The sequence below is a fragment of the Ailuropoda melanoleuca genome, chromosome 12 (genome assembly GCF_002007445.2).
Source record: "Ailuropoda melanoleuca isolate Jingjing chromosome 12, ASM200744v2, whole genome shotgun sequence".
Taxonomy (NCBI): Eukaryota; Metazoa; Chordata; class Mammalia; order Carnivora; family Ursidae; genus Ailuropoda; species Ailuropoda melanoleuca.
The window spans coordinates 27,232,558-27,258,915 of NC_048229.1; the positions used below are offsets into that span (position 1 = coordinate 27,232,558).

A 26,358-nucleotide genomic window follows, 5' to 3' on the forward strand; every position below is an offset into this window, starting at 1 on the left:
CCTCCCCCCCACTCCCTCATGCCCTATGACTTCCCACCTCTTTGCCCTCAGCTCTGACCCCATTCCTGCCCTCAGGGTCCCTGGGACATAACCCAGAAGTTATGCACGTCACTTTGCTCACATCCTGTGACCAAAAGGACCCACAGTTCTCTGAGGGAAAGAAATGTTGTTGTTGTTGCATTTCCTATTTGAGGAGGTGGGCAGATGAAGAGGGAGAGAGAAGCAGACTCCCCGCTGAGCGCAGAGCCCAATGGAGGCTCCATCTCATGACCCTGAGACCACGACCTGAGCTGAACCCAAGAGTCAGATGCTCAACTGACTGAGCCACCCAGGCACCCCTAGAGAAATGTAGCTCTTATTCTGGATCGCTGGGAGCCCAGGTATTTGCTGTCACCATGCAGAAGAGGACGATGGTGAACTGGCAGTGTTTCCCATGCTTTGCATATTCATGGCTATGCCTTAGAAGCGGGTGACTGACTTCTGTGCTGTTGGGAGGACTCAGTGCGTCAAGCCCATGGGAAGTAGCTTGAGAGTATGTTGCAATAGTCATTTCCTGATAGAGACTAGAAGACAGAAACTCTGGGTGTGCAGAGCAGAGGATTGAAAAACGGGGGGCCACGCTGTCCCTGCACGTCCTGGAGTCAAGTGAAATCTTGGCTTCTCAACAACAAGACTGAAGGAAGATCCTTGAAAGAGGCCTGGGGGTGCTACCATGATGCCCCAACTCCTGGCTCTGCTCTGTGCTGGTAAGTCGTGGGGGAAGGCAGCCACTGCAGGGGTGGGGCTGGGCTGCGGCAGCAGCTGGAGGTGGTCGGGCCTGTGGGGTGGGTAATGGCATGAGGTGAATAAACACAGACTAAAGCCTTCCATTCCCTGAATACAAATTATGTGCAAGGGGGGCGCCTGGGTGGCACAGCGGTTAAGCGCCTGCCTTCGGCTCAGGGCGTGATCCCGGCGTTATGGGATCGAGCTCCACATCAGGCTCTTCCGCTATGAGCCTGCTTCTTCCTCTTCCACTCCCCCTGCTTGTGTTCCCTCTCTCGCTGGCTGTCTCTATCTCTGTCAAATAAATAAATAAAATCTTTAAAAAAATTATGTACAAGGGACGTGCTGGGTGCTTTACACACATTTTCCTGTTTCCCCAAACTCAGTCATCCCTGAACTTCCCTGGGACATTTTCCCCTATGTACGTGACCTTATCTTTCCTATGTGATCTCCCTCTTCAAATTCCCCAGGTTTTTATATTATTATTTTTGTACTCAACTCTATTTTAAAAGAAAAGCTATAAAACACTTCTATTAATGGGAAATCAGTGTCCCTCATCAAAAACGGACCCTGATAGTCTCTGGGCCACAGTTTCCGCCAGTCTTGTTTCTGAGAGGTGGTGGTGAATGCAGGAAGCTGGCCTCAGACTAGCACCCAGCTGCGGTACTCCCATGGGGTCCGAGAGAGCGCCAAGAACCGAGAAGACAGACTTGATCACACAGGCTCAGTGACGCTTCCTCTCCTATCATTGTATGACCTCAGTCATCTTACATTTCTTAGAGAACGTCTCCAAAATAGTTCTCTTCCCCATACTGCATTCAAGGTACCCGACAGTCACAGCTGAAGTACGTGTCAAGGTCACTCTGCTACTAAGCAGAGAAGGTGAATTCAAATTCTGGTCTGCACAGTGCCGAAGACCATAATTTTCCATTGGGCTATATGAAGGAATTAAAAAGGTCCTAATTTGGGGGTTTACGGAAGTGTCTGGAGGGTGGATGAAGGGAGTCATGGTTAGAAAAACCTCAGGAAGGTTAAGTGAACAGCGGATCCAATGATCTTAGTAGGTGCCAGCATCCTTCTCCTGTAAAGGGCCCGACAGACAGGCTCTGCGGGTTGCATGGTCTCTGTTGCTTACCATTCAACACCTGTCAGAATGGCTCTCATCAAGAAGAGACAAGAGGTGTCGGTGAGGACCTGGAGAATAGGGACTCATGCACCGTTGGTGGGAATGCTAACTGGTGCAGCCACTGCAGAAGACAGTATGAAGGTTCCTCAAAAAGTTACAAGTAGGGGCGCCTGGGTGGCTCAGTCGGTTGGGTGTCTGACTCTTGATTTTGGCTCAGGTCATGATCTCATGGTTGCGAGATTGAGCCCCAGGTTGGGCTCCTGGCTGAGCATGGAGCCTGCTTAGGATTCTCTCTCTCCCTCTGCACCTCCCCCACGTGCTCGTGCTCTCTCTCTAATAATCGTTTTTTTTAAAGCTAAAGGTAGAACTACCATATGACCATCAACCCCACTCTGGGGTTATATATCTGAAGGAAATGAAAACAGAAATTGAAGGGATGTCTGCACCCCCACGGTCACTGCAGCATTATTCACAGCAGCCAAGGCATGGAAATGACCTAAGTGTCCATCCGTGGATAGATGGTTACAGAAGATGTGGTCTGTGTGTATAACGGGATATTATTCTGCGGTGAGGAAGAGGGAAATCCCAACATTTGTGACAACATGGATGGACCTTGAGGGCATTACACGAAGTGAAACAAGTCAGACAGAGAAAGATAAATACTGTATGACTTCACTTTTCGTAGGATCAGTTTGGTCTAGATCTGAAAGTAAGGCCACCAGAGGGGACAGGTGGGGAACCTATACCTCACCCTTCCAGGCAATACCAATCTTAGATTTTTGAGATTTACTCAGGGGCACCAAGGAGGTGACTTATGGCCAACCGTAACGTCAGGGAGGCATTTAGGCCATTCCCCAAGGGCGGATAAAAGCTTCTCCATGCAAAAGACTGCGTTCTCATCAGCCAGAAGTCCCTTATCATAGGACAGGGATCTCCCCACCTCCTTCCCCTGTTCTCCGTTGACGCGGATGGTTATGCTGCTGCGTTCGGAGGGAATTTGGGACATCATTATTTCCGGAGCTTCAGAAATCTTTGCAAATGACTCTTTACATAAGACTTAAACTCCATTGGTCAAGATGTATTTATTGAACAACTGCCAATGTCTGCGCTGCATTCTAGGTAGTGAGGGTGTATTCTCTGCCCTCAAGGGCATTAAATTCTAGTGACTCCAGACCTCTTATGAACCCAAGAGCAGCAGGAATAATAGTGTCTTTAAAACCTAAGTGGCTTCTTTCCCCCCCAGCCAAATGGTTTTTGTCATTATTAAGATCTCTCACACTCGAGATGCCGTGGCACCAGGGAGGGGAAGGCTGGGTCCTGTGCCCTCTACAAAGATGACACGCTCAGGAGACACTGCGAGTGACACATTTAGGGTAACAGGGATGATCAGGAGCCGAGTGTAGTGTCCCTTATCCTCTCTTCACCATCAAATCTAGAGATGACATCATAGGATACAACAGATGCGTAAGGTGAGTGGATAAAGGATGGGTGGGTGGTGGGGGAAAGCGTTGGGTTCTGAGGCCAGATGGCAAGGCCATCCAAAGTCCTGGGGCTGCTGTGAGGAGAGAGGACCCTGGGACGGTGAAGTGGGACAATGTGAGAAATGAGAGAGAGACCGTGGTGGCCCCCAGAGGATGTCCGTGGCTTAACTCCTGGGAAATGTGGATACGTTCCTTTACGTGGCAAAGGAAATGCAAGATGGCAGGTGGAACTGAAGTTGCTTATCAGTTGACCTTAAAGTAGGGAGCTTCTTCTGGATTATCTGGGTGGCCACAGCGTAACCCCAGGGTCCTTACAGTAGCAAAAGATGCAGAAGAGGGTGTCAATGCACCAACCATTGCTAGTTTTAGAGCCAGAGGAGGAGGCCACCACCAAGGGGTGCGGGAGCCTCCAGAAGCTGGGAAAGGCCAGGGAATGGGTTGTCACCTAGAGCCCCCAGAAGGAACGCAGCCCCGAAGACACCCTGGTTTGAGCCAGTGGGAACTGTGTTGTTGGATTTTTCTAACCCACAGGAACAGCAAAATAATAAATCTGTTTCGTCACGAGCCACTAAACTTGTGACAATTTGAGACACCAAGAGCCCTAGGAAATTAACATAAGGGACAAACCAGCAGCCATGCCAGATGGGTTCTCCAGCAGGAGGCTGGGACTGCCGCTGCACGTGATGACAGGGGTCCGTGCTCAGCAGCAGCCCCCAGGGAGACCCCTCAGGACGGGGCTCCAGGCGGGCGCTCACGTCTCATGGACAGTTCTCTTGCAGGGCTGTGTGCTGGCCAAGGAAGCAGGACAGCTGATGGTGAGTTCCTTCCGTCAGACCCTCCCCCTCCTTCACTCCGAACTCCCCTTATCCCTTCTCTTTCCTTCAGGGGGTTTCCTGAGAGCAGATGGGGCACCAAATCCCATCCTGAACTCTGCTTCCTTCCAGACTCCCTTCCCAAGCCCTCCCTCACGGTCTGGCCGAGCTCAGTGATGCCTCCCAAGAGTAATGTGACGCTGCAGTGTCAGACTTCTACCAAGAATGTCAATTTTGCTCTCAGAAAGGGAAGCACTTTTGTGGAGTCCATGCAATCACAGGCATCCACAGCGGGCCTGGCTGAATCCCGCCTCACTGACCTAAAAACGTCTAATGCTGGACAGTACACCTGTGAGTACTACAGACGAGAGCGCCCGCACATAACTTCACAGCCCAGTGACGTCCTCCTACTGCTGGTGACCGGTGAGGAGGGTGCCTTGGAGTGACACAGGGTCTTGCAGGGACAGGTGTGGGGGAGGAACCCGCGGGAGAGAGGGGGCAAGGGGAGATGGAGAAACCCGGAACAGAATGACCTGGCTCAGGTTCAGCCAGGGTTTGTAGGGAAAGTCTCCTTCCTGCAGTCAGACTGGGAAGAGGGTGAGACCAGGGAGCTGTCGTTTCCCCCACTTGGCAGGAAGCCCCGCCAGGAGAACAAGGTGGGTGGGGGACCCCACGCTTCTCTCCGTGACCTTGGAGCCCTCCTTCTCTTCCAGGAGATTTCCGTAAACCTTCCCTCCAAGCCCACCGAAGGGGTGAGGTGACCGCAGGAGAAAATGTGACCCTGCAGTGCCAGAGGCCAGACAATGTTTTCGGGCCTGTAATGCTCGGTCTACTGAAGGCGGGAGCAGCAGGGCCCATACAGGTCCAGACTCCAGTAGGGAAGGAGGCGGTCTTCTCCCTTCAGAATGTGACAGTCAGTGACACCGGGAACTATAGCTGCGTGTACTTCCTGATAAAGGCTCCTTTCTGGGCCTCGCACCCAAGTGATCGTCTCGAGGTCCGGGTGACAGGTGAGGTTTGCACTGTCAGGGGGACCGCAGCTGGATTACCTGTCTGCTGAGGTGCTGGGACCTGAGGGAGTGCGGTGCAGGCGCAGTCTGTCTCCATGAGACTCTGCAGCTTGGAGAAACCCTTTAGGAAGAAACAAGGGAGGGTGAGGATTCTGTGGCACAGCGTAGAGGATCCCCCGCCAAGAGAGGGAGTTCAGATGGCGGAGGATCACATAAAAGGAGGCTGGGTGGGGGCTTCCCACTGTAGGTGGCCAGATGTGCTGGGGGTGGGCAGGCTTCGGGGAGGGGGATTTGCAATAATTGACTCCCACTAAGAAAATAGGATGTAGCCACAAAACCATCGCACATCTCCTGGGCAGGGCACAATTCATTTAGACTAAAGTGTGAATGACACCTCCTGGGGTTATGCAGGAGAAGGTCCTAGCAAAAAGGCAGAGGAGGAGGGAGAGAATAAAAGAGCCCAAGAGCATCTTCCTGAGAAAGACTCAGAGACTCCAGGAAGATCTGTGTTCTATTTTCATTGGGACTCTATCACTCTTGCCTTTTAAGCTCAGGTGAGTTGAGCTTTTCTCTTCCTGCTGAGCCCTTTCTTTCGAGAGGAAAGATCTTTGAAACACCATGGCAAACGTGCATAACGTAAAAGTTACCATCTTACTGGCAAGTGCACAGCTCAGTAGTGTTAAGAGCAGTTGTACCACCCCCGCCTCCAGAACGCCCTTCGTCTTGCAGAACTGAAACTACATCCCCATCAGACAGCCTCTCTGCACCCCCCGCTCCCAGCCGCTGGCTCCCACCATCCTACATTGTCTCGATGCATCTGACTAACCAGGAACCTCACATCACTGGAATGATACGCTGTTTGTCATTTTGTGACCGGCTTCTCTCACTCGGAAAAATGTTCTCAAGGTTCATCCATACTGTAGCATAGAGCGGGATTTCCTTCCTTGTGAAGGCCGATAACGTTCTGTTTTACAGCCGGACCACGTTTCGTTTATCTGTTCAACAGCTGATGGACATTTGGGTCGTTTCCACCTATTTGGCTACTGGCCTAGCCCCTCCTGGCCCCCAGCGCCTATCAATTATTTGGGTGTATACTCAGAAAGGGGATTGCTGGATCTTAGGATAGTTCTACCTTTAATTTTTGGAGCACCCGCCAGCATACTGTTTTTCGTAGTGGCCACGTCGTTCTACGCCGCTACCTACAGTGCACAAGGGTTCTGTTGGTTTGCTAAGGAAAGGGATGTTTTTTGACCCTTGTGCACTAGGGCTATTTTTGACGACTGAGTTTGTCCAGGACAAGGGGAGAAGAGAGGTGAGTAGGAACCAGGCATCCTCCTGGATGGGGGCTGAGCACCCAAGTACTGACATGAGGACCAGTCATACCTGCACAGGGCAGTAAACAGAGAAGCCGGACTTTCCCAAAAGCTTATGGGGCGTGGATTCGGGGCTCCTGAGAAACGCCATGCAGGACAGGAGAACAGGTGAAGTCAGTGAACCTGGGTTAAAACTACAGCTCTGGCCCTCGCTGTCTGTGAGTATTCCTCAACTCAGCTCTTCGTATGCCTTCCCTCATCTGTCAAGTAGGGGGCAGCAAGGCACACCTCCGATCCGCACAACTTCTCTGAGAACATAAGTGATCAATTACAACAAATAGTTCTGAGGACCGTATTCATCAAGACACTTGGTTGCAAGTGAAACACACCTACCTTCAAGTGACCTAGGGTAAGTGAAGGGAATAGATCAGTCTTTGGAGCTGAAGAGGTCATTCAGGGTTTCCCTATCGTGCACTACTGACATTTTTTGCTGGATAATTCTTTTTGCGGGGGAGAGAAAAGTGCATCAGAGGGTGTTCAGCTGTATCTGTGACCTCCACCTGCTACAAGTCTCCTTTGCCAGCTGTGACAACCACAACGTCTCCAGACACTGCCAAGTGCCCCACGGAGGCCGGACCACGCCTGGCTGGAAACCGTTGGGATCGCAGGCCAGTAAATCGTGGGAAGCACGGGGATGCCACCTGGCTTCTGAAACTAGAATGAAGGACCGGAGTCTTGCCTGGATTCTTTTCCTCTCTGACACTTGTGTCCTTATTGGGCCCATTTCATTCTTTTTTAGTGGGGACCAGCTCCCTCTTTTGGGAAGAGAACATGACTTTTAAGGACTAATTGAACATTAAAAAAAAAAAGAGCTGAATTTATGAGCAGGTCATAAATTCTACTCCTGGAGAAGCATCTGGCCCTCCTTCCCAGGCCCAGTTCAAAAGAGACAGACACAGAGGCAGACAGACAAAGGGACCGGGGAGGGCTGTGAATAGTCCTGGTCAGCTCAGCCTCCAGATCGATCCTAGGAAATGCCCACCACAGGATGTTACGCAAGAAAAACCCAGGACCATCCAGGGTGACACGAATGTAGGGGGGAATGAGCAGTCCTGAAAGAAGGAGAGGTGCTACCCTTCGTCCTATGGTCTGAAAGTTGTATCCCCCCGTCCTGCAATTTCATGTTGAAATCCTAACCCCTAATGTGACAGCATTAGGATGTGGGGGCCTCTGGGAGGTGCTTAGGTCATAAGGGTGGAGCCCTCCTGGTGGGACTAGTGCCCTTATAAAAGGAGACCCCAGAAGCTCCCTTGTCCCCTTCCTCCTCCCAGACCATGTGGGCACCCTGATCTCAGACTTCCAGTCTCTAGACCTGTGAGAAAAAGATGTCTGTTGTTCATCACCGCCCCCCGCCCCAGCCTGTGGCATTGTTAGGGCAGCCCAAAGGGACTCAGACAGCTAATGAAGGCAAGGCATCTGCTCAGCAAGGGTGTTTGCTACAGAATTACAGAGCAAGAAAATCCCAAGGTCCTGATGCTGATCTGGAGACCATCGGCAGCAGCACCGGGCAAAGCAGAAATTTTCTCTCTAACCCAGGGTGGGGCCACGGAGCCCAGGAGTGAGGCAGGAAATTCAGGTGCCCAGGGACGCCCTTCCTGCCTCTAAGACCCAGCTACTCCATTGTTTTCCAGGTCAGTGTGAAGGGCACTCCCCCCAGGGATAAGTCAGGTAATTGGGAGAAAGGGAAGAACACTGAAACAACCCTAGCCATTTAAACAGGGGTGCACACCTGTCGCTTGGGTAGATGGACCCCTGTCTGGAAGGGTGTGTACCCACTCTTGTTTTGCAAATAATTCCAAGTGTTTGGATTTTAATTAGTTAACAAGCTATCTTCCTACAGATTACTTAGCCCGTCTGCCTCGGCTTCCGTATCTGTTGCACAGGGCTGATAGCAGTACCTCCATGAGGGACTCAGTGCTTAGATTTTGAGGAGTTAATTTACCTCAATCCTTTCTAAACTGTGTCTGGTGGACAGCAAGTGTCATCGAAGTCATCTAAGTCTTTACTGTTACTATCATTATGGACACCGCAGACTTCTCCCTCTGCATGCCAACAGCTTTGTCGAGAGCCACGCTCCTAATGGGAGACTTCCCAGGAAGCAGAGAACGTGTGTATCCCTCAAACGACAACAGTCGAGATCCTCATCGTTGCAAAGAATTACAAATACTAGTGGAGAATTACATGACCTCCTAAGGCCTTCCAGGTTCTAAATAGGCCGAGGGTGCATGTCTGTGTCTTTAACTGTTGCATGTGACAAGGTTAAGCACAGAGGAGATGGTCTTTTCAAAACATGAGGCTGAAAGAGACAAAACTGGAAGAAACATATTGTAGGCTGGATTTGCTCTCTGTAGACGGCGGAAATTTTAAATAATTTTGGGTTATTCGACAATTGGTGAATCTTTTTTTTCCCTCTTCTTTATCCTTGGCATATAAGGAACCTTCTGAGTTTCCTGGGTGATGGTCATACATACTGCTGCTCCTGGCATGAATACATCAGTGACAGAACGGCTCACCTGGAAGGACCCAGGAAACTGTCTTCGAGCCCAATCTCCACCTTTCCCGTGTTCCTCCAGCCACTGTTCAAACCCTGACAACTGTCACCAAGGGCAACAGGCTGAGAAAGACAGGAGGGTGTCTTGGGCGGGGGCGTGTAGCAAGGGGATGACTGGATACAGATGCACTGACAGATTACTGCAAATGGAGCCCAAGAGTTTCCCTCTGGGATTCGCCAGAGCCTTTTATAAACCTTACAGTCTGACACAGCTCCTATAGGGCCAGACCCCCAAACTTGCTGCTGCTACACCAGCATGTTTAACTGGTGGGGATGTGAGGGCCACCTGACAGGCCACGGCAGGAGGCAGGGACAAGCTGGGTGGTAGGAATACTGACAGAGGACAAGGAAAGAGAAGCCACTCATCTTAGGCTCACCTCTTATTTCCCTCCACTGGTTCTCCACTGGGGGCGATTCTGCTACTCGGCAGCATATGGCAACGTCTGAGATGTTTTTGGTGGTCACAGCTGGGGCTGAGGGATAGAGGGTGCTCCCGGCATCTAGGAGGTCAAGACCGCAGAAGCCGCAAAACACCCTGTGATGCCCAGAACCCCCGCCCAAAGAATTATCCAGCCCCAAATATCGACGGCGCCCAAGCTGGGAAACCCTGCTCTAGACCACTGTGTCGTTTCCAGGTAGACACCAGAGTTCTTGCAGGGATTTTAAGGGTGGAGACCATACTCTCCTCCAATTCTCGAAGCCTCTAATTACTTCAGCTCTGTTTTAGAAACTACTTACCAGAATACTGGCTTCACTGTCTTCCTTCAAGGTCACTTGTGGTGTTTCAGGTTGTCTATTTTTTTCCCTTTTATCCTGAAGTTTGATTTGTCTCCAGTTTCCCAGCATTTCTTCAGAGCCAGACCCTAGAAGCCTGATGGTGTGGGGGTTTCCTCAGCATTTCTGAGTCGGAATGAGATCAACGCAGTCTCTGGTTCGGAGGAGAGCAGAACGCAGCTGGCAGGGCGTGGGGGGGGAGGGTGAGTAGGCAGGAGGTGGTTGAGTCGAACAGTGTCCCACTTCCTGACGGTGCGGCCCCACGGACACGGAGGTGAAGAGCTACAGGTGGCCCCACAGGGAACAGAGCAGACAGTGGTCCAGACCGAACAAACCTCCCAGGCCTGCTGCCTTCTGTGAAGCACAGGACTGGGGAAGGAGGTGGGGTCTTCAGAAGGTCTCAGGGGCCAGCTCGCAGAGGCAGAGCCAGCACAGCAGTGGACGGTAAAGGCAATGAAGAGTGACGTGGTGAACAGCATCACATCAGCCGGAGTCCCAGCCCGGCTCTGCCTCTCAGAGCTGTGCGACCCCAGGCAGCTCATGTAGCCAGCAGGCTAGACACCCAGGAGAGCGCTGATGTTGAGTCTGGAGGAAGCAGGATGCAGAATTCCTTCATCCTCAAAGGAGATCAGTCTTTCTCTTTGGGCCTTCAACTGATTGCATGAGGCCCACCCATATTATGGAGAGTAATCAGCTCTACTCAAACTCCACTGACTTCAACGTTAATCACAACTCTTTTAAAAAAATGAATTTTAGTTAAGATCCCATTTATTCTATTTTGTTTTAATTCCAGTGTGGTTAACACACAGTGTTATATTAGTTTCAGGTGCCACCTTCCTGGCAACCAGTCTAGACTGGTATTTGACCAAATAACTAGGTACCATAGCCTAGTCAAGCTGACACATAAATTTAAGCATCACACCTGCCTACATGCTAGTCTTGGGGTAACTGAGTCAGGTCCAAACACTTCCAGAGTACACTCGCCTTTTCTTTCTGCAGTCTATCTTACTTAATTCTGTTCCCTAGATAGACCCAAAACTCTGAAAACCTTCCTCCCACAAACCAGCAAGAGAACTGATGAGAATTTCCTTTCTTTTGAGAAATGTGAAAAATACGGCCTAACAGAAGTAACAAATAACAGATAGTCACATATCCACCACCCAGCATTAGACTTGTTTACAGTCTGTCGTATTTGCCCCAAGCTGTTTTCTTTCCACAAATAAAGATTTAAAAAAAGAGAGTCCTCTTTCCTTCTCAACATTATTCCCATTATTTCCCCCCTTCCCAGCAGAGCCCTCTGCCCTGAAGTTGGTGTTATTTCTGTGCATGTTTTTATATGTTTATACTACATGGGCATGCCTTTGTAAATAATGTATAGAATTTTAAATTTTGTTTAAGTGTGTTTAAATTTAAAACTTACCTCAAGAATTCTGTCTTCTAGATAAAACTGAAAAGAAGTCTCCCATGATGGCAGAAACAGAAATAGGTAAGACAGTAGAGATTCCCGGGACCTACAATCATTCACCCGTGGGATGAGATGTCCTTGTGAAGCCATGAGTTTTGCGCCTCTGGGAAAATTCTCGAGGATGTCTGTCTATCTTCTGGTGATGCCTGAAGGCTGCGGCCCAATGCAAGGTCTTTCAAGGTGGGGAGGACCAGAGGCACAGCTCTGGCTCCTCGGTAGCTGGGCCCTTTGGCAATGGCACCTCAACCCTCTGACGTTCAACTTCTGCATCTGTAAAACGGGCATCACGCTGTCTCTCTCCCGGGGCACCTGTAAATATGAGAATAACGTAGTGAGATCTCCAGCACGTGGTAGGAACTCCATCGGTGGCAGACACACTGAGGCACAGAACGTGTCTCAGGAAACCGCGGGCCCTCTTACCCGCTCTCCTCTCCCCAGGGGCCGCTGGGATCACGCTCATCGTCATCTTCATCTTTCTCTTCCTCCTTGGAGCCTTCGTCATCTGCAAATACACCCGCTGTGGTGAGTTCAGGAAAACAACAGCTAAATATCTGGGAGGAAACGGGAGAAACAGAACAGGAAAGTAACACCACAGGGTTGATCCTGTCTCTCTTTCATCCCCAGGGGCAGCTCCCGACAAGATGACCAAACGGTAGGGCTACTCAGAGGATCCCATCAGCCCATACCCAACTCTTCCTCCATTGCCGCCTTGACTACTCAAGACCTTCTTTCTTACCTCAACATTTCATGTGGCTCCAACCAGCCCCAGCGACCATCCCAAGTGTCTCTTCGCATCCTCTCTTCTTACGACCACCCTCCACTTCTCACTCGGTGTTCTTTCCTTGGATCCCTTCCTCTGGACCACACTGCCCCCAACCACTTCCCCTCCTCAGCTCTCAAGACTTTGCTGAGCACCTGAACGACTTGGGGACCCCAGGGAGGGGCATATGAGTGTGGAGGAAGTGGGGGGGACTTTGGTTTACACATAATCTTGCTTGGCACCTCACCTCCACCTACCCACAATGATCCCAGTGTCTCACTCCCATTTCCTTTACCTCCAATGCTTCACTGTTTCTCTCTTTTAGCTCCCACTCTAAGGAACCTGAAGAAGTGGGAACAAGTATTCAGCCCGAGAAAGAAAGTGGTGGTGGGTACACGTGTGTGTGTATTTATGTGTACGTGGTGTGTGTCTCCACATGCGCTGCCTGTGCTCACGTAAGCATGTGTGCTTGAGTGTGCATGTGAGTCTGCACGTGTAGGTGTGCAGGGATGTATGCATGCATGTGAACATGTGTGTGAGAGCATGCATGTGTAGACACGTGTATGAGTGTGTTGCATGTGTATGTGTGGTCTGTGTGTGCATGTGCACATGAGTATTTGTGTATGCACACACACGTGCATGTGAGCGGCTGCGTGTGTGTAGACTTGTACGGTTGCGTGTATGCATTGTACACGTGGTTTGTATGTTCGTGTGCATGTGACTATTCTAGTGTGCACACATGTACGTGCATGTGAGCGGCTGCGTGTGTGTAGACGTGTATGGTTGCGTGTATGCGTGTGTACACGTGGCTTGTATGTTCGTGTGCATGTGACTATTCTAGTGTGCACACATGTGCGTGCATGTGAGCGTCTGCGTGTGTGTAAACATGTATGGTTGCGTGTATGCATGTGTACACGTGGTTTGTATGTGCATGTGCACGGGAGTATTCTAGTGTGCACACATGTGCGTGCATGTGTGTGAGAGCATGCATGGGTATAGGCATGTGCACATGAGGGTATGTATGGTGAATGTGCGTGTGAATGCGGGTGTGTGCGCAGACTTAACCCCTGGAGCCTGGAGGTGAAGCAACAGCAGACTCTCTTCCCAGACCCACCCGCAGCTACGACGAGCTGCTCACCTGCCTCGGTGAGTTTCCTCTGTGGCCACTGCCCGTCACCCCCCATCGTCCCTGGCTCTCCATCACTCCCTCTGGTTTTGTCAATGGTTTGGGTCTCCGCTTTCCTCCACCCCCGCTCTCGCTCTACTTTCCAGAAGAATCTGGTCTGAAATTTTCTGTGCCTTCTCTGGCCGGGGAACGTTCATCCCATGACTTGTCCTTTCCGGGAACATTTCCCCACGTGACATGGGATGTACATCACCTTCTTTCTAGGATGAATGCGATGATTTAATGAGCTCAAAGCCACACAATGATCAGTAGGATCCCAGGCATGGCGTAAGCTTTCAGTGCCCCTGAAGCTACTATTCCTATAAACTATTGGTTATGATCTCGGGCCAGTGACTTTCCCACCGAGCCTCTGTTCCTTCCTCGGGACAATGGGAATAATATGCCCCACCTCTTCATGCTATTTATGAAAATATGGCAACCCCCTACCATGAGGTACCCGCAGAGTACATCCTGCAGTTATCAACAGTAACCTCGATTTTTTCAGTTACGCTTCAATTTTTTAAAAATTGCGGCAAAACGCATATAACAAAATTCACGATTTAACCTCTATAATTTAGCAACTTTTGGAATATTTACAATGTTGTGCAATAATCACCATTATCTAGTTCCAGAACATTTTCATCACCCCAGAGGAAACTCCAGAGCATTTAAGCACTCTCCGCATGCCCACACCCCCACCCCAAGTCCCTGACCACCACTAGCTTTCTGTCCCTAAGGACATTTCATATTAACACTCTCTTTGATGGCTGTTTGTATGAATTATCTATGGTTTCATAACAAATCATCCCCAAACGCAATGGCTTAAGGCAACACTTACCATCTCACAGTGTCTGCAGGTCAGAAATCTGGGTGTGGCTCACGCTGGGTCTCACAGGCTGGGATAAACGGTTGACCAGGGCTGGTTCAAGCTTGAGTAAGAGAGGATTTGTTTCCACACTCACTCACTCAGGTGGTGGCTGGTGAGATTCAGTTCCTCGCAGGCTGTTGGCCAGAGACCACCCTGACCATATGGGCCTTTCCATAGGACAGCTCGTAACACAGCAGCTGGCTTGATCAGCGTGAGCGAGAGACCTGAAAATAGACAGGTGTGAACAAGATGGAAGTCGGTCTTTCATCACCTAGTCTTGGACAGGAAGACACATGAAAGCCCATCCTTTTCACTTATTCTGTTTGACAGATTCACGTCCCTAGACCCCACCAACCTTCCAGAGGGTAGGCGACCAAGAATCAAAGAGCAGGAAGCTCTTTCTAACACAACTGTCTACCACACTGTTGTCACAAACGCTAAATCTTCACAATCCAACACTCCTTTCCCAGGAATACTTGATCCTTTTCTCCTTGCTTCCCTTCAGGATAAAGCATCCCAGGTCTCAGAAGCTGAGGAACCCCATGGAGTGACTTACGCTGAGCTGAACACCAGAGCCCTAAGTGAGGGTCCCTCCAGCCAGACGGAGCAGCCCCTGGAAACCTGTGTGTACTCGACCCTTAAGGCATAGCCAGGAGAACAGCTGGAGCCTGGAAAGGAAGAACTTCCACCAAGGGGATGGATGATGGAGAGAGGACCCTGGAGGCACCAGGCAAATGGGGATCCCTTTCCTCAAATCTCCAATGAAGACTTGTTCCCCTCCAAAAATCTATTTTTTTTAAAACAAGAGGTATCATTTGCATAGATCAGATGCATGCATCATTTGCATATATTTGCATACACGTGATCTATTTCTACCTATCCCCTTTGTTATAACCACCGTCCAAATAAAAACAGTATTTCTAGTACTCCAGAAGCTTTCTTTGTACCACTCTCCAGCTAACCACCCTTCCCCTGAGATCATTCCTTTTTCTGACTTGTATCACCTCGGATGACTTTTGCCCGTTTCTCATATGCACTCATACACTCAGTAAACCACGTGCGTTCTTCTGTGTGGGCTGCTTCCATGCAAAGACATCGTTTCTGAGGTTCATCCCGGATGTTACTCGCATTCATGCCTTCTTCCCTTTTTATTGCTGAGTATTACTCCGTTGCAAGCCCGTGCCACAATTTGTTGATCTGCTCTCCAGTGGAAGGACATTTGGTCGCTTTCAGGCTGAGGCTTCTATGGGTCATGTTGCATGCACACTCTTAGCTATGTCTTTGTATACACAGGCACATATGCAGGCCTTTCCCTGGATTATAAATAATGGGACGGCTGGGTCAAAGAACGGGTGTATGCTTCATTTCATTAGACAGTTCTGAGCAGTTTTCCAGAGGGGCTGTCCCACTTCCTGCTTCCTTCTGGACAAGTGCTCAGTGCCCTTCTTGACTGCCATTGTTCTGTCCCACTCCCTTCTCTCCACAAAACTGCCCCCATAACCTTACACAAGTTTGTGGGCTTGAGTGAGCCTTCCTTGTGGCCTGTGACGTCCGATTATTCTCACTCCTGGTACTCGTGCCCCTGTGTAATCCCCTCCCCTGGTTTTGGAGACTTATTTCTAACCTACCGAATATAGCAAAGGAGACAGGGTGTCGCTTCGGCAGTTAATGACGAATACCATCCAGACAGCAGGCTCTTTCCCGCCTTCGTGATTGTGCCCTGGCATGATGACATGAGCTCCCCATTTTGGAGAAGCCCACTTGGCAAGGAACCAAGAATAGTCTCCAGCCACTAAGGAACTGACTCCTGCCAACAAGCATGTGGGCTTGTGTCGTATAATAAAGAATGGGGCTGGTCTTTGCCCTTCGTTCTTGGGAGGTAATCTCCAAGTGCTTGGAATCTCTGGAGTAAAGGAACATCTTTGTTATTCACGGTAAGTGCTTTGTACCATACCTGGGTCTATGTCAGTGAGACGACCCAGGATGGGGGCTGGGGATGCCAGGAAGACCAACCATGTGATTACAGGGTTACAGCCTTGACTTCTGGGGATGAGAGGAGGCTGGAGACAAAGTGGGCAATGATTCAATCACACCTATGTGAGGAAATCCTGATGAAAACGCTGGACATTCAGGGAGCTTCCTGGTTGGTGACACATCCTGAGAACATAAGAAGCTTTGCTTTGGGGGTCCTCCCAGACCTCCCCCCGTGTATCTCTTCATCTAGGTGGTCTTGATTTGTATACTTTGTAATAAAAGCTATAATCATAAGCATAGTGCTTTCCTGAATTCTTTGAGTGATTCTAGCAAGTTAATGAACCTGACAGGAGTAGCAGGGCCCTCCAAAATGTTAGGACATTGGTTCAGAGGTGCAGGTGACTTGGAAACACCCAAGCCTGCAGCTGGTGCCTGCAGTGAGGACAGGCTTGTGGGCCCGCAGCCCGTGAAGTCTGTGCTAACTCTGGGTGGTTCGAGTCCGAACTGCATTGCAGCTGGGAAGTGGCTCCTTCCTTGGCTGAACTTTCAGATTAGACCCCTGCCCTGGCTGACATGGTGACTGCAGCCCACAGAGGATCCTGCTCAGCAGAGCTTGGCTTCCTGGCCCCAGAAACTATGAGATAGTGAAGGTGTGTTGCTACAGCCACTGTATTTGTGGTAAGGTTGTTATACAGCAACAGATAACCAAAACGCCGACGCCCTCGTGTGCACTCTTCCACACAACAGACCTGAGACAAGGAGGCACCTTCACCACTGCTGGGGGCGCTTCAGATGGTTTTCTGGAAAGGGAATGGGCTTCTGAGACAGAGCTGGGTTCCTACTCCTGCGCCTGCCTCTCCCACCTCTATGTCTTTGCACAAGGGGACCAGCCCTGCTGCCCCTCGCTTACTGTATTTCCAGTCAATCTGCCCCTGCGCCTGAATTGTACCAACTACAACTTGGCAGGAAGCACAACGGTTCACCTGCATCGTGAACTCAGCAAGTTGGTCAAAATGTAGGTAACCAGAATTTACATTTTTAAGTTGCAGCGACACATTTTCCTACCTAGAGACAAAATCAGTGAGGGCAGTGAAAAAAGAATAGAATGTGGTCATTTCAGACTTTCTGATAATTTCATTTCCTAGCAAAGTAAGAGCCTAGGAGTCACACACAGCTTTTCCAGGAGACAAAAATGATTTGGGGTATAGAGATCATGGCTTCCCAAAAGTCACTGCAAATCCTGAAGAACTTGGTGCAGCACCCATGCATGATGGTTACTCGAGCAGGGTGCTGTGAGGTTCATTCTGGCAGGAATTGGTCTGAGCTATTTTGCTGACATGAAAATGTACCCCACGACACCAACCTTGGCTCATGGAACGAAACCTACTGATTAATAGTGTTGCTCTGTAACCATGGGTCCAGGCAGCTCTGGAGAGCTCTGTGCCAGCTTCTCAGCATTATTTACCGGTAAATGTGGGAACGCTAATTTACACCGGCTCCTGTGAGACCCTCCAGAGGGCTCTGCCACAGGCCCATCACAGAATAAGAAACCCTAGCCAAGATCTGTTTTGCGTGTCCTGGTTCTGAGGGGCTTTATGAACATGCCAGTGACTCCTGACTCAAGAGAGAAAGCCCATCTAGGGCGCTGTGAGAAAGGAGAGAGATCCTTTTCGCCTGGGATACACATACTCATTGTAATGCTAGACATTCTTCTCCTGCAACATACGATATTTGGGTCCTACAAGTCTGCTTTAGCAACTGAACCTCACTGGCATAGTTAGTAACAGAACTATTTGGTAGGGCTCCTGGCTGGCTCAGTCAGTACAGCATGCAACTCTTGATCTTGGGGTTGTGAGTTTGAGACCCACGATGGGCACAGAGTTCACTTTAAAAAAAGAAAAGGAACTATTTGGCTGTAGTCCTTAGCTCTTAAGACACTGGGCAATGTTGGGGCGCCTGGGTGGCTCAGTCGGTTAAGCATCTGCCTTCGGCTCGGGTCATGATCCCAGCACCCTGGGATCGAGCCCCACATCAGGCTCCCTGCTCAGTTGGGGAGTCTGCTTCTCCTTCCTCTGCACCCCCCCGCCCCACTCATGCTCTCTCTTGCTCATTCGCTCTCTGTCTCAAATAAGTAAATAAAATCTAAAAAAAAAAAAAAAAAAGACAGTGGGCAGTGTCTAGCAACCTGAGTGTCTGTCCACGATTTTCCAATATTCTCAGCAGTGAAGTACCTTTATCTCCTCGGAGGAACCCTTCAGGCTCAAGCCTCGGGCATCTGCAGGTGGAGTCACACGTTTGATGCCTGAAATCTGAGACATGTGAGGACTTTCTGTGAGCCACATCCTTGAAGCCCAGGGTGCAAGGACTATGCTGCAATCAGCAGCATCAACAACGTTTTCAGAACACAGTGCAGAAGGAGGAACTGAAAAGTCAGAAAAACTGTTACTTCCCGCACTCTAGATACAGGGCCAGGCTGTGGCCAGCCTAGTTCCTTGCCCACCTGCGGACGGCACAACCCAAGAAAGGTGCCGGAGAGTGACGTGCTGCCACGATCCCTAGGCTGCTGCCACTCCTCTGTCTCAGTAAGTGTCCCGGGGCAACATGCTGGGACCACAGAGAACAGAGCTGGTAAGAGGTCTGGACTGGGGATGGGGACAGAAAATACAACATCGACTTTGGTTTATCGACAGCATACTATATACCAGAAATCTCCCTGGGGACAATGCATAGGTTACCTCTAAACCAATGCTTTAGAAATTTCAATTACTCTCGTTCCAAGTTCATGATTTCCGCTGAACGCCTTTGCCACCTGTACTTTTTTTTTTAAAGATTTTATTTATTTATGTGACAGAGATAGCCAGCCAGCAAGAGAGGGAACACAAGCAGGGGGAGTGGGAGAGGAAGAAGCAGGCTCCTAGCGGAGGAGCCTGATGTGGGGCTCGATCCCAGAACGCCGGGATCACGCCCTAAGCCGAAGGCAGACGCTTAACGACTGCACCAACCCAGGCGCCCCTGCCACCTGTACTTTACTGGCTTCAGGCGTTTTGTTTTTAATACAGACTCAGCTTAAAGAAAAGCACTTACAGTACAAACTCTCCATACTATGAATAAAAATCCAGGTCAAACATGAGAATGATAAAGAAAGTGCAGCGATAAGGAAACAATGTTAGGGTGTTATAACTGTACCCTGATCCTCGTCAAGCTTCTGAGCCTGAGACCTGCTAGTTCTTTGCTGTAAAGACAGCTAGCCACAGGACGCCTGGGTGGCTTACTTGGTTGAGCGTCTGCCTTCGGCTCAGGTCACGATCCCAGGGTCCTGGGATGGAGCCCCACATGGGCTCCTCGCTCAGTGGGAGCCTGCTTCTCCCTCCCTCTGCCTGCTGCTCCCCCTGCTTATGCTCTAACAAACAAATAAATATTATCTTTTAAAAAATAAAATAGAGGCAATGAGCCACAATCCACATGTATCAGAGGCTAGCCTCAAGGGGGCTTTCTCGGTGACATAACCAGAGCTCTACAGGAGTGCTTACTGCATGTGATCACGTAGTGCTTTTTTTAAAGATTTATTTATTTGAGAGAGACAGAGCCCTCATGGATGTGCGCAAGAGTGGAGGGGAGGGGGGGGGCTTTCAAGCCGACTCCACCCTGAGCACAGAGCCCCACGTGGGGCTCAATCCCACAACCCTGCGATCACAACCTGAGCCGAAACCAAGAACCCGAGGCTTAACTGTGCCACCCAGGCTCCCCCATGTAGTGTGCTCTGATCGTCCTTCCTTCCACCTAAAATCATCAAACATAACACATAAGATGGGGTGTATTCCACATTTGGGAACTACCACTCTGATCCACCCCCCTCAAAAAAAAAGAAAGAAAGAAACCCTGCAAGAGAGAACGGGGTCCACTTTCATAGATGAGGAATCAAATTTGAGTCTGCAAAGGGAAGAGGTTTGCCTCGGATTACACAGGTTTACCCCTGTGCCAGTCTCGCGAGGAGCCAAATCTCAACCCAGAACTGTTGAGCTCCAAAAACATCTCCACTCAGCCACAGTGTTTAATCAAGAGGGACACCTACACGGGGTCCGTGGTATGGAGCCCTCTAGAGGTGTCTGAAAGGACTCGGGTTGGAAAAAGCCTGAGGAGGTAGACAGGAGTGGTTCAGAATGTCCCCAATTACGGTGCAGAATTGTACCTCAGAATGAACTGGTTTCCAGAAACCAACAAAACTCGATATCCACAAAACGTCAGGGGAAGAGGTCTCGCTTCTGCGTGGCCCTCTGCGCCCGGCTTCCTGCTAACACCACGGTGCTCTGATCCCGAGACTTCAGGCTCCTCCCCAGAGCGCCCCTAATGTCAGAGGCTCACCTTGGGAAGACACACCTGAGCGTGCTGACAGAGAACGCGGGGACGTCGTGAACACCGCATAGTTCTGAGGACTCCGCTCCTGCACACAGTCCTTGCGGGGCCTTGGGGAACGCATGTCCCTAGTTCCAAGTTCCCTCATCTTTCAGAGTCACTTTTCACAGTCAGGTTCAAGCACGCATGACCATCCACGCTCAAAAACATGATCTTTTCCTGTTTGCTATTCCTTGCAACATCCAACCTCCTCTGGCTGAGTTAGGCACGACTCCACTAGCACTGCTTCCAAAGAGTTCCCTGGACACGCGCATGAGATTTTCACTCCTTTCATGGCTGAGAACTATTCTGCTTATGTAGGGATCACGTTTTGTTTATCTGAGCACCTGTGGGTGGTCCCCTGGCTTGCTTCCACCTTTCGAAGGTTCCTGAGTGATCTTCCTCACGTCAGTGAGATTAACCTTCTCTTTGTAAAGATTTTATCTATTTGTGTGTGAGAGGGAGAGCACAAGCAGGGGGAGCAGCAGGCAGAGGGAGAAGCAGGCTCCCCACTGAGCAGAGAGCTGGATGCAGGACTCAATCCCAGGACCCTGGGATCATGACCTGAGCGAAGACCAACGCTTCACCGACTGAGCCACCCAGGTGTCCCAGATTAACCTTTTCTTCTCCGTGTTTGTCTTTGAGAGATAGTGAGTCTCTCCTACCTTCCTGTTCTCCGCTAAGCAACGAGGCCTCCGAGCAGTGTCCTGATGACCGAGATGAGATCACAGGAGATGTGCTGGGGCCTGGGAGCGGATGCTAAGTCCCATGTGACCTGAGGGTGTGTCCCACTGCTATCTACCAAGCCCTCAACTCGCCTCATGCTACCAGAGCACAGGCCACTGAAGGGATTAGACCCGCCTTTCTAAAAGATTTCTTTTTTTACCCCATGTGAAACAGTTTTGCGTCTTAGCAGTGAAACGGGGGACGTGACCAGGTCTTTGTGCTAAACCTGCCTGCCTACCACCACAGTTCTCTCACCCCAAGACGTCAGGCTGCCCCACAGAGTGTTCCTTACCTCAACTCCGAAATCCCTCACAACACCCCCTCAAAGCCGTTCCAACCCGACTGTCTGGGGGAAGGCAGGAGAGGGCTGATGGAGGAGGGGCTTGGGATTGCAAAAGCTCCAAATTTTCATGGGCCCCAGAATGCCCCGTGAGCCAAGAGAGCACCCACACAGACTTCTCAGCCCTAATCCCAATCCCCTCATCAGGTGCTCCATGCCATCGAGAATTTATTTTCAGACTCCCACTTTCTCTGGGCATCTCACGCAGCCCAGAGACTTGCTGAGTCCCTAAGAATTTACAGGCTCTTGCAGGGAAGTCCTTGAGCTCTCGCCCTTCACTTTGCTCCTCACCGCGACATGAGGCTGCTACTCATGGACGGTCTGTCACCTGTTATGCAGAGAGAAGTGACTCCTACTGTCCACTCAGCGTGGTCAGTCAGCAGGGGACAGGATCTGTGCTGTGGGTTCCTCTTCCTCTTTGTTAAGCACGGCAGGATGAACAAAGATCTGGGCTCCCAGGGCTTCGGTGCTCACAGACCAGGCTCAGTCCAGACTCCAGGCCATGCTGCTTCCCAGGCACGGGCACTTCTAACGCACTCGGGTGTCCACGGACATGTGCTCTGCCCATGTTTCTCCTTCTTCCGTTCTCTCTGGATTCACTGACTGTGAGAGTTTTCCTTTCAATAACTTCAACACATCCATTATGCTCCGTTTTATTGTGGTAAAATACATGAAAATAACACTTATCCTCTTAATTCCAAGTATCTGGTTCAGTGGGATTTCAATGCATTCACAATGATGTGCAGCCTTCACCCACACTTCCTCATCAGCCTCAACATAAATGCTGTACTCATCAATCAGTAAGTGTTTTCCTCTCTTTCTCCCCAGCCCCCTGATAACCTCTATGCTCTGTCTGCATGAATTTGCCTATTCTAAGTACTTCGTGTAAGTGGAATCATATAGTATGTGTCCTTCTGCCTTTGGCTAATTTCACACAGAATAATGTTTTCCAAGTCCACTCAAGCTGTAGCACGTATCATAATTCCATTCCTCTTTATGGCAGAATAGTACTGCCCTGTCTACACAGACCACCTACCTGGTCTCTATCCATGTATCCTCCGGGAGACGCATGGGTCTTTCCACTTTTTGGCTATTTATCACTTTTCTTTCTCAAAACTGTGGAGTGTAATATTTTTGACTGGCCCATGCAATCTTAGCACAAAGGCCTGGTAACTTCCCCCCCTTCACTACTAAGACACACAACTGTTTCACTTACAGAGACCAAAAAAAAAAAAAAGAAAAGAAAAAAGTAAATTTCTTAGAAACATAGATCCAACCAGTATCTGTGGAGTTAGAACAATCTCTCTCTTCCAATAAATTCTATAAACAGGCTTGATGTTATTTTTAAAGAGATCTTAGAACTCAGGCAAAACTGATTCTACCACGGCTGGGCATTAATGGCAGGACGTCTGTGATGGCCAGAGATGCACATATCCACTCTCACCTGCAAGTTTCTTTCTATGCCACTGGATTTCAAATATGTATGCTGCAGCCTTGAGAAACGTTTTTCTAGGTTTGGTGACTCAGCTGAATCCTTGTATCACCCAGGAGATTTTGAAAGTTTGGTGCCTGAGCCCCATCCCAAGTGACTCTGATTCAAGGCTTTTGTGGTTTGGTCTGTGCCCTGGGCTCCTGAACCACCCCCAGGGGAGCACAATGTGTAACCAAGGCTGAGGACAACCGGGCTGGAGTACCCTACAGTAGCACCCGTGTGGGGGACAGGGGAGGAGGGGGTGTCTTCCCCTTTCTGGGACATCCACATGGATTCCTTGAGGCTAGTTTCACAGGACCAAGCAGTAACCTCTATCCTGCTTGGAGTATCAAAAGAGGAAAAAAGATCACGGCAAAGATGGGCTCAGAAAGTCATCAGATGAAAGGCTGAGGTTGACTTATAGCCTTGTCCAGGGACAGAGCTCGCTCCATCTCTGAGCCAACCCTCACTCACAAGTGGACACGGGTGACCTGGTGAGGTCTGGAAATGGAGCTGGCCTGGCGGGAGGAGGGTGGGGAAGTTAGGGTGACATTGCATCTTTTCACATCCTTGTAAAAGCTGACTTTTACAAGAGCATCTTGTGCTTACACGGGCATCTCGTCAGCTGGTCTGTGTGCATTTGTTGAGGTCCTACTATGGGCCAGGACCTGCACAGACACTGGGGAGGCGGAGGTGAAGAACACAGTCTCCGCCTTGCAGCTGCTCACAGATAGTGACATCCAGTGTCTCCCGTGGCATGAGGTCCGTAAGCTTCTATGAGCTCTCTCAGTTACAAATGAATGTATCTTAGTTTATGTCACTCAAAGCACCAAGTAGCCTTCAGCAGGGGGGTTTCTCCGGCACAGGCGAGGCTGTCAGCAGACCCTCGGGTCCACTCAGGGTCTCAAACAACTTCAGAGGTGGGCTAGGTTCACATTCAAGTCCTGTGCTCCCACATCGTTCTCAAGATTCCTGCCTTCTATACCCCAAGGTGAGGTGGGGGGTCCACAAACTGTAACACCAACTTGCCAGAAACACAAGACTAAGTGTTCAGGACAGAAGCTGAGAACAGAGGGGCTTGTGGACATCTATGGAACCAGGACAGGTCCTGGGGCCGTGGGACGAGTGAGCCGCACAGGAGAGCTTCTGGGAGACACAGGGCAGCAGCTGAGAGCAGAGCTGCACTGAGTCCAGTGTGGGGAGACAAGAAGCCCCAGAGGCCTGACCTCCAGGGTCCGAGCTCAGAGGCAGCCCCCGGGGAGACCCCTGGGGATGTGGCTCCAGGCGGGCGCTCATGTCACATGGACGGTTCTCTTGCAGGGCTGTGTGCTGGCCAAGGAAGCATAACGACTGATGGTGAGTTCCTTAGGTCATACCCTCCCTCTCCTTCACTCCAAACTCCCCGTTTCCCTTCTCTTTCCTTCAGGGGGTTTCCTGAGAGCAGACGGGGCACCAAATCCCATCCTGAACTCTGCTTCCTTCCAGACTCCCTTCCCAAGCCCTCCCTCACGGTCTGGCCGAGCTCGGTGATGCCTCCCAAGAGTAATGTGATGCTGTAATGCCAGACTTCTACCAAGAATGTCAACTTTGTTCTCAGAAGGGAAGCACTTTTGTGGAGTCCATGCAATCACTGGCTGAATTCCGCCTCACTGACCTAAAAAGCTCCAACGCTGGACAGTACACCTGTGAATACTACAGATGAGAGCGCCTGCACATAATTCACAGCCCAGTGATGTCCTCCTACTGCTGGTGACAGGTGAGGAGGGTGCCTTGGAGTGACACAGGGTCTTGCAGGGACAGGTGTGGGGGAGGAACCCGCGGGAGGGAGGGGGCAAGGGGAAATGGAGAAACCCAGAACAGAATGACCTGGCTCAGGTTCAGCCAGGGTTTGTAGGGAAAGTCTCCTTCCTGCAGTCAGACTGGGAAGACGGTGAGCTGTTGTTTCCCCCACTTGGCGGGAAGCCCTGCCAGGAGAACAAGGTGGGTGGGGGACCCCAGGCTTCTCCCCGTGACCTTGGAGCCCTCCCTCTCTTCCAGGAGATTTCTGTAAACCTTCCCTCCAAGCCCACCGAAGGGGTGAGGTGACTGCAGGAGACACTGTGACCCTGCAGTGCCAGAGGCCAGACAATGTTTTCGGGCCTGTAATGCTCGGTCTACTGAAGGCGGGAGCAGCGGGGCCCATACAGGTCCGGACTCCAGCAGGGAAGGAGACAGACTTCTCCCTCCGGACTGTGACAGTCAGTGACACCGGGAACTACAGCTGCGTGTACTTCCTGATGAAGGCTCCTTTCTGGGCCTTGCACCCAAGTGATCGTCTCGAGGTCCGGGTGACAGGTGAGGTTTGCATGATTCTTAGGACATTTAAAAACTTAATATCTTAATAAGCTTGTTTTTATTTTGGCTATTTTATTGCTTTCTCCAGTTTTCTGACCTATAACTGACTTATAACACTGTATTAGTTTAAGGAGCGCATGCTTGTTTGTTTGTGTTTTAACTGAAGAGCATCTCTTCTGTTACTTTCTGATCCCTGTCTCTCCTTCGCTTTCCCGATCATCTCCTTTTAAAATCTCTCCTTCCCGTTTCTAGTCTCTGGCCATTGTTGCTTTGCATTCTTGGAGAATTTCTCAGGTTGCTCTTCCAAACGTGCATCCGGCCACCACCGGCGCCCCTTCTGCCACCCTGGGCGTCCCTGAGAGCGGCGGGTCCTCCTGCCGACGGCACCTTCACGCGGTCCCGTTCTCACTCTCAGGACACACTGCTCCCCAGCCGCCCGCTTCTGTGGCGCAGACAAAGTATCTTCTAAACTGGTCTGTTTGGCGGAACGTTGCTTCACTGCATGCTACGCCCGCTTCCTCAGTGTCGCAAAGGTCTGCGTGCGCGCTGTGGTCAGCGAACATTCTGTAGTTAGGAAGCAAGGTCCGGGCGGGCAGTGCCGAGAGGTGCGGAGGGCATCCTGGGCTTGGTGGGGTCATCATGGTCTGTCCCCGGACTCTGTCTCCGGGGAACCTTGTCGCTGATGGGTTGGGACACGAACTCTGCACTCATGGCATGGGTGAGCGGGAAGATTCAAACGCAGGTTCTCTAGGAACCAGGGCCAGTGGCGAGCCCTAGCTCTTCTTGGGTGAAGTGGAAATGAAATGCNCGGAAATGAAATGCACGTGGTCCCCATGCTCGGCTACTAAGCCTGAATTTTCTTGGGCTCACTGGCGGCACTAAGTCTTCGCTATGAGGAGGGGAGCAGACGCAGTCACTGAATGACTTCTGTTCTCTGTGCAGCAACTTTGGGTTTGGGGGTTGCTCCTAAG

The 26,358-nt window shown here is 50.5% G+C and overlaps 2 protein-coding genes and 1 pseudogene across 6 annotated transcripts in view; 2 read left to right on the forward strand and 1 right to left on the reverse strand.

Moving 5' to 3' along the window:
• The first annotated feature begins 543 nt into the window (after window positions 1-543).
• On the forward strand, window positions 544-15,076 carry LOC100466521 (T-cell-interacting, activating receptor on myeloid cells protein 1-like). 2 transcript variants are annotated; one of them, XR_004629089.1, is made up of 10 exons: window positions 544-746; window positions 4,152-4,187; window positions 4,317-4,607; window positions 4,898-5,194; window positions 11,334-11,378; window positions 11,796-11,879; window positions 11,982-12,009; window positions 12,443-12,504; window positions 13,176-13,263; window positions 14,656-14,766. XR_004629089.1 is itself a non-coding variant. In XM_011235686.3 (10 exons), exons 1-10 carry the CDS (start codon window positions 713-715, stop codon window positions 14,797-14,799), a joined length of 1,059 nt encoding a protein of 352 aa, XP_011233988.2. In that variant the 5' UTR covers window positions 544-712; the 3' UTR covers window positions 14,800-15,076. The 2 variants fall into 2 exon arrangements, 1 of the variants encoding a protein (XP_011233988.2); XM_011235686.3 differs by having other exon boundaries at window positions 13,226-13,263; window positions 14,656-15,076.
• LOC100466036 (T-cell-interacting, activating receptor on myeloid cells protein 1) overlaps window positions 4,352-26,358 on the reverse strand; it is a 63,142-nt gene continuing 41,135 nt past the window's right edge. For 2 of the 4 annotated variants that reach the window (XR_004629094.1, XR_004629090.1), the window contains 3 exons: window positions 14,121-14,374; window positions 11,778-11,908; window positions 9,387-11,666 (listed from right to left, as the gene is read on the reverse strand). The gene's annotated coding sequence lies outside the window, so the exon portion shown is untranslated. Of the gene's footprint in view, window positions 5,316-9,386; window positions 11,667-11,777; window positions 11,909-14,120; window positions 14,375-26,358 lie in introns of those variants that run through there. The other 2 variants (XR_004629091.1, XR_004629093.1) reach the window with 2 other exon arrangements.
• The window catches only part of LOC100466281, a 9,994-nt pseudogene continuing 5,515 nt past the window's right edge, over window positions 21,880-26,358 (forward strand).